Source organism: Lepisosteus oculatus, chromosome 5 (genome assembly GCF_040954835.1).
Source record: "Lepisosteus oculatus isolate fLepOcu1 chromosome 5, fLepOcu1.hap2, whole genome shotgun sequence".
NCBI classification, from domain to species: Eukaryota; Metazoa; Chordata; class Actinopteri; order Semionotiformes; family Lepisosteidae; genus Lepisosteus; species Lepisosteus oculatus.
In genome coordinates this window covers 39,588,696-39,608,145 of record NC_090700.1, presented here as the reverse complement: position 1 = coordinate 39,608,145, position 19,450 = coordinate 39,588,696, and the positions used below count along the sequence as shown (strand labels likewise).

At 48.6% G+C, this 19,450-nt stretch overlaps 2 protein-coding genes across 2 annotated transcripts in view; one reads left to right on the top strand and one right to left on the bottom strand.

Moving 5' to 3' along the window:
• Window positions 1–121: 121 nt before the first annotated feature.
• On the top strand, window positions 122–12,360 carry eif2d (eukaryotic translation initiation factor 2D). The gene is made up of 15 exons (XM_006628465.3): window positions 122–801; window positions 1,454–1,644; window positions 2,470–2,553; window positions 5,277–5,367; window positions 5,446–5,553; window positions 5,760–6,031; window positions 6,893–7,010; window positions 7,649–7,694; window positions 7,891–7,997; window positions 8,279–8,440; window positions 9,003–9,092; window positions 10,186–10,281; window positions 11,038–11,158; window positions 11,663–11,837; window positions 12,193–12,360. Exons 1-15 carry the CDS (start codon window positions 746–748, stop codon window positions 12,261–12,263), a joined length of 1,788 nt encoding a protein of 595 aa, XP_006628528.2. The 5' UTR covers window positions 122–745; the 3' UTR covers window positions 12,264–12,360.
• An 803-nt stretch (window positions 12,361–13,163) lies between these two features.
• The window catches only part of rassf5 (Ras association domain family member 5), a 49,993-nt gene continuing 43,706 nt past the window's right edge, over window positions 13,164–19,450 (bottom strand). Inside the window, exons 4-6 of the mRNA XM_015342791.2 lie at window positions 16,854–17,124; window positions 16,266–16,381; window positions 13,164–16,092 (exon numbers count right to left, since the gene is read on the bottom strand). Coding sequence (XP_015198277.2) covers window positions 15,940–16,092; window positions 16,266–16,381; window positions 16,854–17,124 — 540 coding nt within the window. The 3' untranslated portion in view covers window positions 13,164–15,939. The remainder of the gene's footprint in view (window positions 16,093–16,265; window positions 16,382–16,853; window positions 17,125–19,450) is intronic.

The window sequence follows — 19,450 nt, the reverse complement described above, 5'->3', positions numbered from 1 at the left end:
TGCATGAAATTTCTCATCCTCCAACCAAATCAAAAACTACCCTTAAACGCTCATGTTAGGTTTATGTTGATATAAGTGCATCAGTTCTCAGATTTGGTATGAAACGTGGTATGAAATCTATTTTTTTATATCAAATCGTTTTTGCTTTATCGACAGATAATCCTGGGATCTGTTAAGCGTCTAATTAGCTCACAACAACTTAATTCCACATACCATTCATCTTCAACATTAAATAAAAGTCCCGCAGTATGAAATTTCGCAAGCTAGACATCAGATCATCTCAGAAAACTGGCATTTCATATTGCTGAATGGTGATGCACAAATCTTCAGATTTGATGGATGACCTTAAATCGTGAATTAGATTAATTTCCTTTTACCATTAAAATTTGTGACACAAATATAAATGTAATAGTTTTAATTAAATCTAACAATGCATATACACATAAAAAAGTCATTAAATGAATCACACAACCACTTGTACACGATGGGACGAGGAATAATTTATTTGATTTTGCGTTCCACACTCGGACGGATTCTACTGTTACACAAAGATGGCAGCCTCCTGGGGCTTGTGAGAAAGCGTTTACTGTAATGAGTTTATTAATAAATCACCGCACGGAGCTTTGCAGTTCATTGCTAACAGCCGTGAATTTACTTTGATCTTGCGTTTGCTGCTCCTCGTAATAAGCCAGGATACGGCTATATATTCGAGTGCTTTTATTTATTTTTATCGTCAATTTAAAACATGTTTGCTAAGGCTTTCCGAGTAAAATCCAACACTGTAATCAAGGGATCTGACAGGTGATGTTTCTTTTCTTAATTACCCCTTTTAAAATTGCACTTTACACAACAAGTAGATATCTTAATTTAAGATATATTGTAAATAAATAGATATGCAGTGCTTGGTTACTTTTCATATTTGTTACATCGGATTAACGTCAGACTTTTTTCTAATTGCATCTTCCTTGCAGTATACAGTACTTTTGTTTTCTTTCGGCCCAGTACACATGTATTTACTTTTTTATGATTATTGAAATACTAATGTCTCCATTTGCATCCATGTGTGGTAATTTATCGGTAATGACAACTGTTTTGTATATAGTTGCTTCATAAAATTACAAGCGGGTTAGCACATTATGGTAATAGTGTTTTATTTTTGCGTTTTAAAGGGTCACGTTGTTATTGGTCATCGAATTAGAGTTTTGGAGCCACTCATTATTCCGTTATTGTGTCAGGTCAATCTGACAGGTCATAAAACCACCTAAAACAGAATGTTATGACAACTACCACACATTGAGAGTGCCATGGGTGGTATTGTTGTCGAGGTTTACTAAAACGTTCTTGTCTGAAATAGAGATTTGTATATACTCGAGTTGTATGTATAACATTATGAAATGATGTGTATTTAATCAAAGAGAAAATTCTCATATTTGTTGGTTGAACATCAAACCAGGAGAAAATTAAAGGCAGACCTGTCCAGCGCCTTCCCAGCTCTGTCTGCTGTGCAGCTGTCTGAACTGGTCCCCAGCAAAGAGGAGCTCAACATGGTGAAGATCTATGCACATCGAGGGGATGCCATGACTCTGTATGTCTTGCACAAAAACCCCATATTCTTTGAGCTGGAGAAACAGCTTTACCCTACAGGTAACGCTACTCTTAAAGGACCTGACATCCTTCTCCTTTTCTTTGTGTTAAAAATGAGTTGTAAAGCACAGCATTAGCCATTTGAGCCATTTCAAGTTTTACAAGTTGGGACCCATCTGTGCAAGGCCAGTGCCACTGCTCTTCTGGTTCCATAAACACAGTAAGGTCTGCTGCATGCGTCTTGTAAGACCTGGATTGGATCCAGCTGCTAAGCACTGGGAGTCTTTGTGCACATGTTTTGTTTTGTATTAAAAAGTGGCAATAATAAACAAAGGGAGCTTAATATCTTTGATTAATCATCTCATCTCAAAGAATGTGTACAGCATTCCTGCATCGATCAAACTGTGTCCCTTTAATGCAAACGTGCCATTAGGTTCATATTACCTACTTGGTATTTAGTAAGAGAAATATATCACTCAAAGGAAAGCGCATGCTTTGAATAACAAGGATATTTTCTTTGCTGTGTTGTTGTTGTCGACTTTTAAGCTGCTACAGTTAAGTAATACTAGTGGTACCATTGCCTGACATTCTTAGGGTTAGTGATGATTTACTATGTCTTTACTGTGTTCCAGGCTGGAGCTGGATTGAAAATAGAGTTGCAGGATATGGGCAGGACTTAGCCTTGTTTCAACCCCAGTATAAATAACAAGAGGACTGCTCTGCATTATCAAACAGCCCAATTGTCTAATCTGCAGAAAACGAACATGTCACGCTGGCTGCAAACGTGTTGACCTTTCAGTAGAATGCACTGATAAATCCTGTGGTCGCAGGTGCTCCTTGTTAGCCCTTTCAAGTGTGGTTGAGTCTCCTCTTCCTTGTTTTCAGTGTACACCCTGTGGCACTACCCCGATCTCCTGCCTGCTTTCACTACATGGCCAGCAGTGCTCCAGAAACTGGCAGGCGGAGCAGGTAAGACCCCACCCTACAAAAACACCTGCATTCAGCTTGCAAAGAGTAATGTAAAACTAAGGCCTGTTCTGTGGGTCTGACTGTCTTCCAGTCTTCTATTATTAATGCAGTAATGAAAGAAAATAATTTCCTAAGCACTTTTTAAAATCTGAATGTTGCACAGTGATATACACAAAAACAATACCTAAAGTCAAGAAAACAAACCTCCCAGGAAGCTGACTAAGCCAAGAGTGAAATGAAATGATCTATTAAGATTTGTAGAAAAAAGATGTATCAATTACATGGTGGATATTTTTAAAAGGAGCAGCCCTGGACCTGGAGAGCAACTTACGTCTTCTAACGTAATCCATCCCATCATTCAAGTCATAATCAGCAGTTGTTGCTTAATTAGTTAAGATTAATGTGGTGTTTCGCCCGTAATTGAAGATGCCTCAAGATACTGGTGGATGCTCTGCAGGTGAATTACATATTTCCCTAGAACATCAGGAAAAGAAACAGGTGAACATTGCTGTATCAGAAGCTGTCTTGCTCTGTGTCTAGAGCACTGCTGTTTTTTAAAATGATTACACCCAATCTGCCATTTGCAATACATCGTTACAGTCTGTCTTGAAGCATTGATGGTAGTGGGCTTTGATTATACAGTATGCTATTGGTAATACAGTATGGTTTCCTGTTAAATCTAAGATTAGATTATTTCCCATCCCTCTTTATGGTTAAGACAGTAGGAACAAAATAAAAGGACTTGTTTCTGGTTGTGAATGGGGGAGTAGGCTAAACAGAAACATTTAAGTGATGATGATAATAATAAAGCATCTGTAAAATTAACTTCTCAAAGTACTTTACTGTAAGAAAAAATAATTATATGGTCATTAAAATAATGGTCTTGAATGTTCTCAATTAAGTAAAAGCCTTTCTGAAGCTGGTTTTGAGTCTGGCAAGGTAACTCTCATTCCAAAGCCTTGGGGGATAACAAGAGAAGGCTCTGTCACCCATAGCATGTAGATGAGCTTGGGGGACAAGCAGGAGACCCGAGACAGTCGATGGAAGGTTATGAAGTGGGGAGCACACAGAAAACAAGTCGGATAAGTACCGAGGTACCAAAGTACCGAGCCGTAAAAGTGAGCATGAGGATTTTGAAGTTGACACGTAATCTGATAGGAAGCCAGTGCAAGGACTCCAGGACAGGAGTACTGTGAGCTCTTGCATGGTTACGATTCTGGCGTCTGAATTCTGGACATACTGAAGTTTGTTCAGTTGGATTTAAATACCCCATTGAATAGGGTGTTGCAATAATCAATTCTAGAGAAGACGAATGTGTTGATCAGCTTTTCATCTACAGTCAAAAACAAAATAGTCCTGCAATGTTTTTGAGAAGGAAGAATGATGCTTTTACAATATTTTGCACATGTGGGTCCAACGACAAGCTTGGATCAAACATCACTGTGCAAGTTTAAAGTCATAAAGAACAGGGTGAGTTCAAACTTGTTACTGAGAACACAGCAAGCTGGGAAACTCAGACAGCTGTACATGTCACATCGGCTCTAGTGTGTGAATATAGCATGCCTCTGAAGGAGGAACTGTAGGCAGGAGCAGAAATCTCTACTGTAACGTATCTGGGTGTCTAAATTCGACACCCCTGCAGGGACAGTAAGGACAGTAGTAGACGCTAACTTTAGCACTCTTACAGAAGGAAAAAAAAAGACTTTCTATATTTAGTTTTGTAAGTAAGAAACCAGAACCTGTTGGGTTTGACCTCTGGACAGCTGCCTTCAGGCAAAAAAGCTGTTTGTTGTGATTGTGTGGCTGGTAGGTCCCCTGAGGCTGGCTAGTCACTGCCTGTCTGTTGCAAGTGTTGTCCAGATTTGGTTCTTGTGCTCTGATGGACGCTCACACCTGGTCTGGTTGCATATCCCTGTTCTCGAGGAGTGTGAAGGCCCCCGTGGCAGTCCACACCCCGACTCCTCAGAGGAAGCGTCGCTGGGAGCGGTGGGATCGCGACATTTGGTCCCTCTGTCCTGTGCCACATGCTTGGTGCCGGCTTCTTTCTCTTCATTGGAAATCTCCGAGACCTGCAGATCAAACGATTTCTAAGGGGGGCATGCTGTTGAGTTTCAGATACTTCACAACATGTATGGTCACTTGCATTGTTAAGCACCTTGGGCCAACCCTGTTGTGAAAGGCGCTATTTGTGGGCGGAGTGGTGGCTAAGGATCTGCGCCTGTGGCTGGAAGGTTGCCGGTTCGTATTTTACGGCCGGCAGAGGAATCCTACTCCATTGGGCCCCTGAGCAAGGCCCTTAACCCCAGCTGCTCCAGGGGCACCGTATGAATGGCTGACCCTGCACTCTGACCCCAAGATTCTGTCTCTCTGTCTCTCTGTCTCTCTGGCTCTCTGGCTCTCTGTCTCTCTGTCTCTCTGGCTCTCTGGCTCTCTGGCTCTCTGTCTCTCTGTCTCTCTCATGGAGAGCAAGCTGGGGTATGCGAAAAGCCAAATTCCTATTGCAAGAAGTAGTATATGGCCAATAAAGTGATCTTATATAAAAATAAATTGAATTGAATACTCCCGTATATTCCTGAGAGGGCAGCGGGAAGTGTTAAAGGAGACTCGTGTAATAACTTCTATTTGCAGACCACATTCATATTTCCCTTTCAAGGGAAAATGAAGAAGCTACTGCGGATTTGGGTTTGACTAACACCTAACATGTCGACCCTGTTTTGCTGCAGATCTGATGCTGCCGGGGGTTGTGGTGCCCCCTTGTGGTCTCCCGGAGGTGCAGCAGGGGGAGCGATGCGCTATCAACCTGGTGAGGAACAGGTAGGCGAGCAAGGCAGCCCTTTCCAAACCGCGTCCTACCTGCAAATGCAACCCCACCGACTGACTTGCCTGTTGCAGAGCGCCAGTAGCCGTGGGCACGGCCACCATGCCCAGTGCGGAGATGCAGCGCGCAGGGATGAAGGGGAAGGGGGTGGCGGTCCTGCACGCCTACATGGACCAGCTGTGGTGAGTCTCTCTGGAGCGCGGCCCCTGCAGCCGAAGTCAACCAAGCAAGAAACTGGCAGGTTCCCCAGCCTGTGCCTATTCATGCCTGCCAGCATGAATAGGCACAGTGGGGCTGTACTTTTTACGCTGTCGTTGGATTCTGATCGCTTCTTTCCTCTTCTGCAGTTGTGCTACGTGCTACTTCCGTCTCCCCCTTCCTCTCTTAGGGGTTTTGGCGACAGGTCCGGCCCGCCATCCATCCCCCCACTGGTCCCAGAGCCCCCCGGGAGTGAGGAGGAGGAGGCAGGGAGCCAGGGGGAGGAGGAGGAGGAAGAGGGGGTGCCTTGTGCCAGCAGGGACGAGGACCCGGGTGCGGACACGCCGTGCCAGGCTCTGCGAGACCTGCAGCTCTCCGGGGGCCAGGATGGGGAGGCAGAGGGCGACACAAGCGAGTGCCCAGAAGACGGGCAGGAGGAGGCGGACAGCAGGTCTCCCCAAGGTGACCGGCCCTGGCAAACTGGACCAGTCACACGCCACCGTGTCGCCACTCTGGGCTCGGAGCACATGTTTAGATCCGTGCCTTTTTTAACCCCTTCGAAGCAGAAGGGAAACCGCCCTGATTATTCCAGTAGCTCTCCAGTAGGAGTGGGGAGCGGTGTCCGCCTGCGGGCAGTCCTGTGTGGAAGAGGGAACGGTCACACACGCGCAGCAGTACGGCTGCCAGGGGCAGAGGGTTGGGCTGGGGGAGGAGGGAGAGCAGGGCAGCAGGATGGAAACCTGAGAGTTGAATTCCAAGGACAGCGATCTGTAAAGGTATAAAAAGATTTATAAGAGATTATTCTGAGTGCTGGTGGGGGGGTAAAGCAGAGGGATTAACAGTTCCTAATCAAAGATATTTCCTAATTATTCACCATTCATGTGAAACTATGCTTCTTTGTTAGCTGCCCTTCTTTGGAGCTTATCTGTCTTAATTCATTCCTTGCACTCAATGCATTTACTAAATTCAGTCACAAGTTTACAGCATCTTGGTATACAACAGCTCATGCTTTCAAGGAAATAAAATATTGCATTCATGTGGAAAACATTTTTTTCCTGTATATAAATTATTGGGATATACAAGGCCTTTGTAGTGTCTTATATTGCTTCTCTGTAGAGAGCAAGGCATCAGATTCTTCAGATTCCTGGTCGTAACGAGGAATCGAAGCAGAATGTTGTAGCAGCAGCAGCTGATGTGACAGTCAGGCTCCAGCGAAAGCCGGTTTGGAAAGCTTGGAAAAGCTGTACAGCTCAGAAAAGGAAACATGTCTGTGCTCATCACTTCTAGCCCATTTCCCTTCTCTGTCTATCCTCTGGCCTACAGAGCAAATGGACGCCTTGCTGCTGCAGTGTTTCCTTCACGCTCTGAAAAGCAAAGTGAAGAAGTCTGAGCTCCCCCTGCTGGCCAGCTCCTTCCTTCGCAATCACATGTTCTCCTGCTGGTATGTCTGACAGAAATCTCCTATTTCTCTGACACCACAAAGCTGTTACTTCAACTCTGTAGTAGAAGACATCGGGGGGGGGGGACATTACTAAGTGTCTCGCATTCTCCTTTCTAATCTGACCTGACTTCATTAAAATTGTGGGTCACAATTTGGTTCATTTGAGCCACCTTGTACGCCAATCCCAGTAAATTTCAGTAGCTAAGAAGGCTGGGCTTGGTCAGAGCTGTGGTGGAGGACCTCCAGGGAAAACCATCTTGCTGCTGTGATATTGGTGGACCAGTAGGTGGCTCTCCTCCCTGTGGAGCAGGATTTTCTGACCAATAGCACAGTATTGTGAGCGGGGACACTGTGATGTAGGAGGTACTGTTGTTCAGATGAAATGTTAAACTGAGGTTTTGACTATTTAGTCATTAAAGCTCCTAAGACTCCTAAGAGTAGGAGTGTGAACCCAGTACCCTGGCTAAATTCCCCTCTGGGCTTGTACAGTCAATACAAATGGAAGTGGCATACATTTCTGCCATTTAGCAAAGGATTTATTGAAGATTGCAAGAACACCAAGACAAGAAACACCTGTTCTCTAAATCTGTTTGGGGCTGGATGTTTTCAAACTCTCATCAGGTCCTTTTGCTTTGCAGCCCAGGTGGGAAGCAGCTAGACCTGAAGAAGTCCAGCTACAAAAAGGTGATTGTCTGGTTGTTCCCTGCCTGGCCTGGTACAGCCTGTTGGGTTTGCCTGCAGTGCAGGACAGGTGTTGCTAGTTAGAACTTAAGGAGAGCCTGCATCTGTCTCCAGGCAGTGTGTGTTTGTCTCTCTCCCAGTATCTGGCTGGTTTGTGTGTGTCCTCCCAGTCTCTGAGCGGTGTTTGCGTCTCTTGCAGCTGTCCAGGTTTCTGCAGTGCATGCAGCAGGAGCACGGGCTGATCCAGGTGAAAGAGCTCAGTAAAGGTGTTGACAGCATTGTGGATGTGGACTGGTCGCACTCAGAGTGAGTTCCACTGTCCCTTGCCTTCCCCCTCTTTTCTCTGATCCATTTTAATAAGACACACCCTTACTTAAACCCCCTCAGTGTTCAGTTTTTTATCTTTTTAGGACAACATCCAATTTAAATATAGTGATGTATCGATCATTTGACCTTTAAGACTGTACAGTTGATATTTAAGGATGCGTTATGCCTGGGGTCTGCAGATGCTTTGATGCTAAAAGCCTGTGGAGTGATGTGCTCAGTGATACGCTTCTCTGACATTGCCTCTCGCTGGCTGTGCCCAGGCTGCGCTCTTTCGCTGTGCCCACAGACCGTGAAGCAGAGGACTGTCCCCAGGAGAGCTGTGGGGACGCCAGCCCAGCCAGGTCATACCGACCCCCAGAGATCAGCACTCTGTACGGCGTCTCTGCCAGGATGGAGCCTCTCTTCAAAGACACCCAACACAGGTGAGTGTCTTCCTGGCGCTCTGAGAACTGCAGCCGGGCTGCGGTCTCTCTGCTTGGCCATGTTTATTTTTTATCAGTGTCTTGTTAGTTCTCTCATGGTGTCATCTTCCCTGGACACTGATTTAAATTTTGTGTGTGGCTTTCGTGGGGTGGCTTGGTGGCACATTGCTTAGCATTGCTGCCTCGCAGCACTGGTGTCCTGGGTTCGATTCCGAACCTAGAGTGCTATCTGCAGGGAGTTTGAATGGTCTCTCTATGTTTCTGTGAGTTTCCCCTGGGTGCTCTGGATTCCTCCCACAGTCCAAAGACATACTGGTAGGTTAAGTGGCTTCTGCAAAAACTCACCCTAGTCTGTGGTCTGTGTGATTGGCATCCTGTCCAGGGTCAACCCTGCCTAGCGCCTGTTGTCTCTTGGGCTAGACTCCAGCTCCCCTGCGTCCCTGAACAGGGAGAATAGGTTAAAAACTCGGTGGATGGATGTGGCCCTTTCCACAGGGTTTAGGGGTGAAGAGAGAGACCCAGGGTTCGTAGTGATGCCTGCCTGCTGTTCCCTTCCTTGCAGAAAGGGGGCAGCGCTGTCCGCGGGGGACGTAAGAGCCATCATCACGGACTACGTGAAGAGAAATGAGCTGGTGGACGAGAACAACAAGAAGTGAGAGCCGCCAGCCACCCCTCCCTCCCAGTTGCTGGGAATAACCTAAAAAAATTCTGTCCCTTCTGAGTTCAGGAGCAACGAGAAAAAACATCAACAAAACCACAAGCGTCATTCTGCCCTGCGTCCTCTGCCCTGGCGCTCGAAGAGAAAAGACTCTGTGTTGTGACACAGTTAAAGAGAACCTTTAAATTGAGCAACTAGAAACCATCTCAGCAGGATGCTGATTAAAGGAGCTTTTATTGTGTCTGTCAAGGTTTTCAAGAGATTAATAATTTCAGCCTGTTCTGTAAGGACGTAAAATGTAGCAAGGGGACACATTAAATTATAGCACATACTAGACAGAGTGGAGGGGGTAAAAGCCTTTAGCTGTTATTGAAGATTTCACCTGTACAATTCAGGAATGTGTGAAATCAGAAGCGATTTACCTCAGGTGTTCCTCATCAGGCTGAACTGGAGCAGTGGTCGGCAATTGATTGCTCCTCCTGGAAAGTCAGGTGATGTTGGATCCCGAGGCACCTCACCTACAGACCCTTCTAATCCATGCAGGAATAGCCCACTGGCTCATCTCAGCACAGTGCCCATGCTGGCTCTTTTCCTCGGCTGACGGCCAGATGGATTTTTTTTTGAGATTCAGAGTAAAGAAAAGCTCACAGTCACATGTTGGTCTTCTTGCTCTTTTATCCTTTTTGGATTTTTACACCTAACATTTACTTAACCGTTACTTAAAACCTAGGATGTCTGTCCCTCTGCCCCTACCAAAGGTGACTTTTAACAAAGTGTAACCTGTCCAGGCAGAACACCAGGATACCTTTGCATGTCTCTCATTAGTAAATTAAGCCCTATATAGAGTCCTTAAAATTAAATTTAAGGACTCTATTGAGCAGTCTTGGCCTGTTCTCTACACATAAGTGGACTGACTCAAAGCAAAAGTTGCCACCCACAGCAATCAGTACAGGTGTATTTGGGGATGGAGTGATCAGTTTAGGAGTTGCTGGGTGCTGTGATTTTGGAGTGATCAGTTCAGGTGTTTTGGGGCGCTGTGATCTTTCAGACTGATAACTGCTAATACCTCTGTTTCCATTTCCTTTAGCTACGTCACAGTAAATCCTACCCTCTGCGACTGCCTGCTGGACAAATCGGAGTACCAGTTGGTTGACAAACTAAAATGGGATAGCCTTTTTGCCAGGTAGGGTAAAAACACCCTTTTCCAATCACACTTATTTAAGGACTCTTCTGCCCCTGTTTTATTGTTGTTTTTTTGCTTGCTGAAAATAAAGCCGGTTGGTATTAGAGGACCAGTAGGTGGTGCTCTTCCCTCTGCTCTGAATTTCCTACCTGGTGCCCCAGTATGATGAGGGGGAACACTATGCTGTAGGGGGGCATCAGTTAAAGGATGACATGTTAAACTGAGGGCCTGAATCCCTGCCCATTAGAGATCCTGTGGCCCTGCTTGTAAAGGTAGGGGAGTACCCTGCACTGGTACCCTGGCTAGTCTCCACTATGAGCTCGTGCAGTCGGGCTGCCCCTCGCCACTTTAATTCAAACGGTGAAGTCCTTTCTCTCTGCTCCCCTTGCGTCGCCTGCTGTCGGCGTGGGGCTGCTGGTGAATGAGAGCCAGAGTGTCTTCCAGGTGGGGGCAGCGCTTCAATCGGGGATGAATCGGGTCCCCTTCTCTTTATAATTCTCAGTGCTTGGGATTATTATTATTCCAAAATAAATGACTCTGCATCGTTCTCGCCGTCTCGGGCACACTCTGGTTGTGGTCATCCCGTTTTCGAATGAGTCGCGCATCTGCGTGAGCCACAGTGACTGCGGTGAGGGCATCGCTGCGCGCGGGTGGCTCCTGCAGTGAGGGCATTGCTGCGCGCGGGTGGCTCCTGCAGTGAGGGCATTGCTGCGCGCGGGTGGCTCCTGCAGTGAGGACATCTGTCTGTCCCGCCAGGTGCCTGGAGAGGATGCAGCCGTGCCACCAGCTGCTGTTCCCAGGACAGCAGCCCATTGTGAAGAAGGGCCACATCGAGCCCATTGACATCACAGTGGCCTCCAGGGGCTCCAATAAGAAGGTACACCTCGGGCCTCTCTCACTACTGCTCATCGAGTTGATTCTTCAGCTGACTCATTTTCAAACCAAATACGACTACTAGTAGGGGGCTAATTCGACAGGCTCTGAAGGCGAGAAGGAGGCGGTCAGAGTCTTTCCGCTGGCAAGCTGTAATCTAGTCGCGCTTCCTCATCCAAAGAGCCATTTTTGCCAACGGGCACAACCCAGCGTGATACATCTGTCCCCACCCAGCCTTGTTAAAATAGCTTTGCAGTACAAGACGTACCTAAAGGTTGATGTGAACTGGAAATCGCCTGTCGAGCAGCAGCAGCCGGGCATTGCAGTCACATCTGAAAGCACGTTTGCCCCATGTGCCCAGGCGAGCACTGTCACAGGAAGCGTGGGTGCTATTCTTTAGCTGCTGCAACGCACTAAGGAGGAGGTTCTTTGCCTCCCGGTTGAAGACGTCACACAGCTCGTGTCTTCCTGCAAGCCTGGCTCTCTCACCCTGCTGCCCTCCCTGCAGGTGACCCTGATCAAGAACCTGGAGGCGTACGGCCTGGACCCCCACGACGTGGCCACCCAGCTGCAGCACTGGGTCCAGGCCAGCTCCGGCATCAATCCGCTTCCGGGCTCAAAGGACAAAGTGCAGGTCCAGATCCAGGGGAACCAGATCGCTCGGGTCGGAAAGCTGCTGTTAGGTGCGTGCCTCGCTTCTGGGAAAGCAATGCGAGCTTCCAGGTCATGTTGATATGCAGTCGGACCTTTTGTTTCTAGTCTGTTTTGGGCCATTGCAACTTAATTGGCTGTGAACTAATATACACAAAAATTATAAGGATAATAGACACTGATCTCTCCCCGATACGGATATAGAATATAGAAGGTAGAATTTTCTTTTGAAACAAATTAAATGACTTGTATGCATGTAATTTCATGGGCGTAGATTCATTTTAGTAAGGACTGTGGTGTCAAGCAATTCACAGAGGTAGTGCTTTTGAAATAACATCCTGATTTTCATCCTCAATGCTGATGCCTACGTCCTTTCTTCTCTTGCAGAGGACTACAAGATCCCACGCAAGTTTATCCAGGGGCTTGATAAAGTCCCCAAGCCCAGCAAGAAGAAATGAGAGACAACGCCCGTCTGATTTGACCCACAGCAATAAAGACATGCACAAAGGACACGCTCTGCTGTAGTAAATAAAAGTCCCGTTTTACTTTTGCAAATCTAGACATCGTCATTACTCAACACAGCTGCTCTGTATACAAATATACAAGTGGAGCCCTGGCAGTTTGTTCCTGAAAGCTGGTTAAATATCAGCAGACCAGTTTGAAGGCAGCTACACCGAAGATTAGTTTGTAGCATAACATATACAGAAATATACAAGCAACAGTTATGAACTTTCAGTCATCCTGCTCCCATCAGTTGCATCAGTACAGACTTACCTGTGTGATTTTTTTCCAGCCGTTCAAAGTTGCTTCATCCTAAGGAGAGTTATGATGTGCTGGAGCCTGACGCAATACAAGCTGGCACGATAACCCAGTGCATTGCTGGGCCCGAACACACGGAGAGGGTAGAGATTAATCTAGCCACTGCCTCAGGAAGAGGGAGGGGAAACCAGAGAAAACCCAGTGTGCACATGAGTTAACATGGAAAGTCCCACAGAAGGCAGGCACCCCAGTGTGGATTCAAACCCGCTACCCAAGAGTTGTGAAGCAGCAGTGCTAATTGCCATAACACCACCTTCTGTGTAATTGTGCTGTGTTTAAAAAAAAGTTATTCCTAGAGCGGTGAGATGGGTATTTTCCATGTCTTTGCAAGAAGAAAGCTGTGCTCGGTTGTTTCACTCACACCAATTGTTCAATGCACTCGCCCCGTGCATTGCCTGCGATTCATGATGCGGCCGGTAGAGGGCGACAGAACTCCTTGAGCATTTTTTAAATGGAACCGCCACACGGAAGTAGAAACATGAAAGACTGAGGAGAACCCTGTAAAACAACATGGTGCTGAAGGACAAAAGAAAACGCCATTATAAAATTATGGCATGTTTTATTTACTTCTTCATTTTTTTACAGCTTTACAGATATTTATATCCTTTTTTTAAAGTACAGTATTGCCTGTAAGCAATGATTGTTAAACTCCCGACTGCACGTCGAGAAACATGAAATAAAATTCCTAAAATAAATTATTCACACATGTATCATCAAGGGGGACCCCGAAAAACACGCCTTCGTCTGCCCTTGTAAAACATCCAGCTCCACCCTGGATTTCATTTGAGTTTTTTTACAATCTGTATTTTAATTTCTTTCAAATGTACTTCTTATATATACAGTCACACCAGTCAACACAGAGCAAAAGGCACTACCAGCAGTCGACAACACTGCTCAGTAGAAGCTGAACGCTGAGCATGCAAGCTTGAAACACAGACCGAAGCATCCAGACCCTAAAGCAGCTGATGCTCCCAGGCTCTGGGGCAGAGGCACCCCTTCGCGAGCACGAGCCGGAGCTGGGGGTACAGTGTGCAGAAGGGGACAGCCCGGTCTTCTGTGCAGCTAAAATTCTCCAGGATTGCCTTGAGCTCACGATGCCTCTACCAGCCCAGGTTATTAATCGGGCCAGCCCCACAGACCCATATCCCAGTCTAATATTTAATAATAATAATAATAACAACCACTTAATTAACCCTTTACAATTTCTTGCATTAGGAATTCTCTTTTCACATACCCCATTGCTCTCCATGAGACACACAGATAGGGAGAGAGCCTGGGGTCAGAGTGCAGGGTCAGCCATTGTACAGCACCCCTGGAGCAGTTGGGGTTAAGGGCCTTGCTCAGGGGCCCAAAGGAGTAGGATTCCTCTGCTGGCTGCGGGATTTGAACCGGCAACCTTCCAGCCACAGGCGCAGATCCTTAGCCACAGAGCCACCGCTCCGCCCCCTTAAATGCAGCCCCATTTACACGGCTGCAGTCTGTGTGGGGTGGCGGAGGCTGGGGTTCGAGCCCCGAGGCGTAGGCAACACAAGCGTGAGGCCCTTGGAAGCTTCAGCATGGGAGCTGTGCGGTGAGGAGCAGGGGGGCTCCGCACCTGTCCTGGAAAACCAGTCCACCAGTCCAGGACAATGGAGCACCTATGTGTGAGACAAAACATCTCAAAAGAAGTTCGGACTGTAAATCGGATCTTTGGGCTTGATTACATCAGCTCCTTGAAGCTCCCATCATGCCCTCCAGCGGCCCGCAGAGCGACACCTGGACAGCAGCTGGGCAGCTTCACCTTGCACCCTTTTCACACCACAAAGAAGGTGCACCATTTAAACGACACATTTCATTCTTCTGTTCCGTTTCGTACAAAATATATTACAATCCTAAACATTTTCCCCAAAAGTGCTTGTCCTCCTAGACAACCCTTTTCTGTTACTAAAGCTTTACTCTATGTACATCAGCATGTTATCACTTGGGGTGTCACTCTTGTGATGTGGAATCTAGAGTCTCGTGACCTTTCATGCCCACTTCTCTCCTCGTGACACCCGGATGATTCCAATGATTCTCGAAGTTGCTGCCTTTGCCTTCTACCCTGTACTTCTTCTCTCTGTTTTCGTGGTGTCTTTACTGGCTGAAGACAAGAGCTCCGGGTTCAATCTGTCTTCTCACTGCTGGGGCATCCTTGCCTCTTAACCAGTGGGGTTCGTACCTGGCCAGCTACGATGATCATTCTCAAGGTCACGCATGCATATTATATGTCCACCATGAAATTCAAGCCCTAAGGAAACACACTTTCCAGGTGCATTTAGTAATTTTAGTGAAGTGCTTATAATTTAAAACAATAATGTTCTTCTTATTAGCAAATCCACCACAGCTGCAGTTTTCTGAGGCTGAACGAATTCACGCCTTGAACTGGAGGACACCGATCAGATTTACAGCCCCATCCTCTCGTCAGAGCGGAGGTTTCTGTTATCCTGCCCACATGGCACGGACTTCTGGAGAACTAACATCTGACATTTTTCTGCACTTGGAATACAGGACGCAGATCAGCGCATTACTTGTGCAAAGGAGGTGCAGGAGCCGAATGCGTGTGAAATGTGATCCGCCATTCCTTCGCAGATGCGCTAGAACATACCACCTGCATGGTAGTAGCCTCATAATGTCAAAACCTGGTGGCCGTTATGCAGGGGATCTCTCCAATATGAATCTGGTTACCGAAGCCCCTCTATCTAGGAAACCATGTCTCGGATAAGCACTAACAACAACCCCCAAGCAAGCCCTGCTCGTGCTGTAGGTCTGTTATGAAACACAGGTGTAAGGAACACTTCTCTGATCTCGCTGTTCATTATTTTTCTCCGTTTGGGTTAAATTCAATACTGTTTCAACTGTTTCAATACTCCCCCCCCCCCCGCCCATCCTCAGAGGCATGCATTGTAGGCCAGCGCAGTCAGTACAGAACTCATGCTTAAGTAACACTTGCAGTAGCAGCAGTAGCAGCAGCAGTTACACAAGGTCCGACCCCTGAGTCACACAGTCCTGGGGGGTTCACCCCATAAACTGGCTCAGATCCACCAGGTGGACGCAGTCTAGATTTCGGAACAAAAAAATAACCTTTGACACAATTCCTGACAACTCTGCCAGCAACCCCCAACCCCCCATCTCCATCTCTCCCTCCTGACCTCAGTCCTCCGTCTGTATGCTGTTTTCTGGTCAGAGGGGGCAAGCCGGCAGTGTCCTGAGAGGAACGTTACCGTATGTCCATTTTTTCAAGTTATCACTTTCGTCTTCCCCCGTTTGCTCTCCAGCTGTGTCCGGCCTCCTCGGCTCCTAGCCGGGCTTTCCCTGAGCTTCCTGTAAGGCCTGTTTCAGCTTCTGCTTGTACAGCTCGTACTTCTGCCGCACCTGTTTCACCCGGTCGCGCTCCTCCTTCTCCAGGATGGCGAGGAAGTTCTGCAGCTCCGGCACGGAGAAGGCATGCCACTGCGGAGAGGGGGACAGAGAGAGGGTCTCTATGTGCTGCTCCCGGGAGGATTTTAGTCAGAAGTTCAGGATTCTACTGAATGTGAGACAGTTGGACAGGTGAAAGACAAGCTAGGCAACGAATGTTTTTCTCCGTTGGAAGCTGTCCTATTCCAGCTCAGAGAAGGCCTCACCTCCACTTCGTTCGTCTCGTTCTCCTTGAGCACGAAGGTTAGCTGGTTGGGGTCAGGGCCTGCCAGCAGCCGCAGGTACAAGGGGTTCTCCGTCACCGGTAGCTTCTGAAAGAGGTCTGCGAGAAACACACACAGACATCAGCCCACAAGCACCGAGCAGTGCCTTCAGAGGGGATGCCCTGCCCAGCTCAGTGCTCACGACACTCCTGCCTCTAGGCTCATGTGCAGACAGTTTCCTCCTTTTCAGAAACACTGAGTTTCCCCTGGTCTATTCCAGATTGTCCCAAATCCTCCCCCACCTGGACAGACCACCAAGCAGTGATGCAGCAGGTATTCACAGTAGAGGACAACTACAATTCCTGTTCTGGAACTGAGGCAGGGCTTCTAAACCAAGGGCTGACAATAAAAACGTTTCCTTTTTTATTTTTAAACAGTGGGGATGAACCTGACTGGAGACAGCGAGGTATGAAAAAGAAAGATCAAATTGGAAAATTTTTCATAAATTGTAGACCTTTGTGTCGAATGTCATGTGTGCAGACTGGAATGACCGAGTCCAGGAAGGCTAAGAGAGGCTGAGTCTCCCCCTACCTTGGCCGTCGCGGTGCGTCTGTCGGTAAAGTGCGAATTTGCGTGGATTGTCGAGGACCATGAACTTCTTCAGCAGGCCCTGGATGACCTCGCTGACTGTGGTGGTGCTGCTGATGTGCAGCTGCTTCACGGCGTCCAGCGGCAGGTAGAACGAGGTCTTCTGGTCAGAGCTGTCCGCCGTCCCGGCCCCGCCGCCCGCGGAGCACACCGTCACGGGCCGCCGCAGCTTCAGGTGCACCTTGACGAAGCCCGTGTACGTCTTGTCCTCGCCCTGCCGACAACAGAGCAGGCCCGTCAGGGCAGGGAGAGGAGAGGGGCTCCCGGTCCCTCAGGCAAGAGAGGAGTGGGGCTCCCAGTCCCTCAGGGCAGGGAGAGGAGAGGGGCTCCCGGTCCCTCAGGAGAGAGAGAGGAGTGGGGCTCCCAGTCCCTCAGGGCAGGGAGAGGAGAGGGGCTCCCGGTCCCTCAGGCAAGAGAGGAGTGGGGCTCCCGGTCCCTCAGGGCAGGGAGAGGAGAGGGGCTCCCGGTCCCTCAGGCAAGAGAGGAGTGGGGCTCCCAGTCCCTCAGGGCAGGGAGAGGAGAGGGGCTCCCAGTCCCTCAGGCAAGAGAGGAGTGGGGCTCCCAGTCCCTCAGGGCAGGGAGAGGAGTGGGACTCTCGGTCCCTCAGGCAAGAGAGGAGTGGGGCTCCCAGTCCCTCAGGCAAGAGAGGAGTGGGGCTCCCAGTCCCTCAGGAGAGAGAGAGGAGTGGGGCTCCCAGTCCCTCAGGGCAGGGAGAGGAGTAGGGCTCCCGGTCCCTCAGGCAAGAGAGGAGTGGGGCTCCCGGCCCCTCAGGAGAGAGAGAGGAGTGGGGCTCCCGGTCCCTCAGGGCAGGGAGAGGAGTAGGGCTCCCGGTCCCTCAGGCAAGAGAGGAGTGGGGCTCCCAGTCCCTCAGGGCAGGGAGAGGAGAGGGGCTCCCGGTCCCTCAGGCAAGAGAGGAGTGGGGCTCCCAGTCCCTCAGGGCAGGGAGAGGAGAGGGGCTCCCGGTCCCTCAGGCAAGAGAGGAGTGGGGCTCCCAGTCCCTCAGGGCAGGGAGAGGAGAGGGGCTCCCGGTCCCTCAGGCAAGAGAGGAGTGGGGCTCCCAGTCCCTCAGGGCAGGGAGAGGAGAGGGGCTCCCGGTCCCTCAGGGAAGAGAGGAGTGGGGCTCCCAGTCCCTCAGGGCAGGGAGAGGAGTAGGGCTCCCGGTCCCTCAGGCAAGAGAGGAGTGGGGCTCCCAGTCCCTCAGGGCAGGGAGAGGAGAGGGGCTCCCGGTCCCTCAGGCAAGAGAGGAGTGGGGCTCCCAGTCCCTCAGGCAAGAGAGGAGTGGGGCTCCCAGTCCCTCAGGGCAGGGAGAGGAGTGGGGCTCCCAGTCCCTCAGCGCAGGGAGAGGAGAGGGGCTCCCGGTCCCTCAGGCAAGAGAGGAGTGGGGCTCCCAGTCCCTCAGGGCAGGGAGAGGAGTAGGGCTCCCGGTCCCTCAGGCAAGAGAGAAGTGGGGCTCCCGGCCCCTCAGGAGAGAGAGAGGAGTGGGGGCATGTGGATACCATGCTTTCCAAAGCAGCGCAGACCACAGGCGAAAAATGTATTCATTCATTTTTTACCGCGGTCCAGCATTCTGCATAGGCAGGGGCATGACTTTAATTTCATAAACGTGCACTCAATAGTCTGTGATATGTGACAGCTTATCACACTCCTGGATGGGAGAAAGATCAGGACTACTGTTCTTTCAAAGATGGCAATTGTCCAGTCCAGAGCTCCTCAGCATCAGAAGCGCAAGGTCATTAGAGCGCCACCAACGCAGAGGACACAACCAGAGTGATGCTCTGCTTCCCATTTCACTTCCTCTATGTGCTGCACAGGAGCAAGAAACAGGGCCCATCAGAGAACACAACACACCCCACCCCTCAAAGCCTGGAACAGTGGCAGTTTTATGGAAACCGTGTCCCAGATGCTGTGAGGCTCATTCTGCGCTGTTTATGGTGGAAAATGGATTACAGCATGAGGGCTGGGAGAGTTACTCTGCAATAAAACACTGAGTTCAGTCAATTAGTCTTCAGGGCTCCATCACACAAAATAGCTCTGCTGCAAAAATTAAAACACAAGAGCTCAGCTCAAGTGTCAGCATGCACACATGCACAGTGGAGTCCGTGCGTCTTAGACACAGCACACAGCACTTTGGTCCTCCAAATGTATTTAGTTCTCCAGATGGAAGTTCTACATGGCTTTGAGCACAAGGCTCGTTTATATGGTATCTCTTCACATCATCTGTGCAGTTCGCACCTTGAGCCCAATCTGTAACACTAAAGCAACACTGATGCTACAATGTTTCTTTCTAAGCTGTGCGGTTACTGCATATCGACAGCTGGCATTTTACTTAAAAACACCAGTGTTTTTAACATAGTGGAACTCCCCAAAATGCATTCGGACACATTGTAAGAAACGGTCAACCACTGTACTGGGTTTTAGTTTCACATTTATCTAGACGCCTATAGAAGTTCACCTCCTAGTCTATTCAAGATAGTCTGCATAAAGGATTCTGGTAAATTAGTGACGGTGATTATCACATTAATAGATAAAGAAAGTGAAAT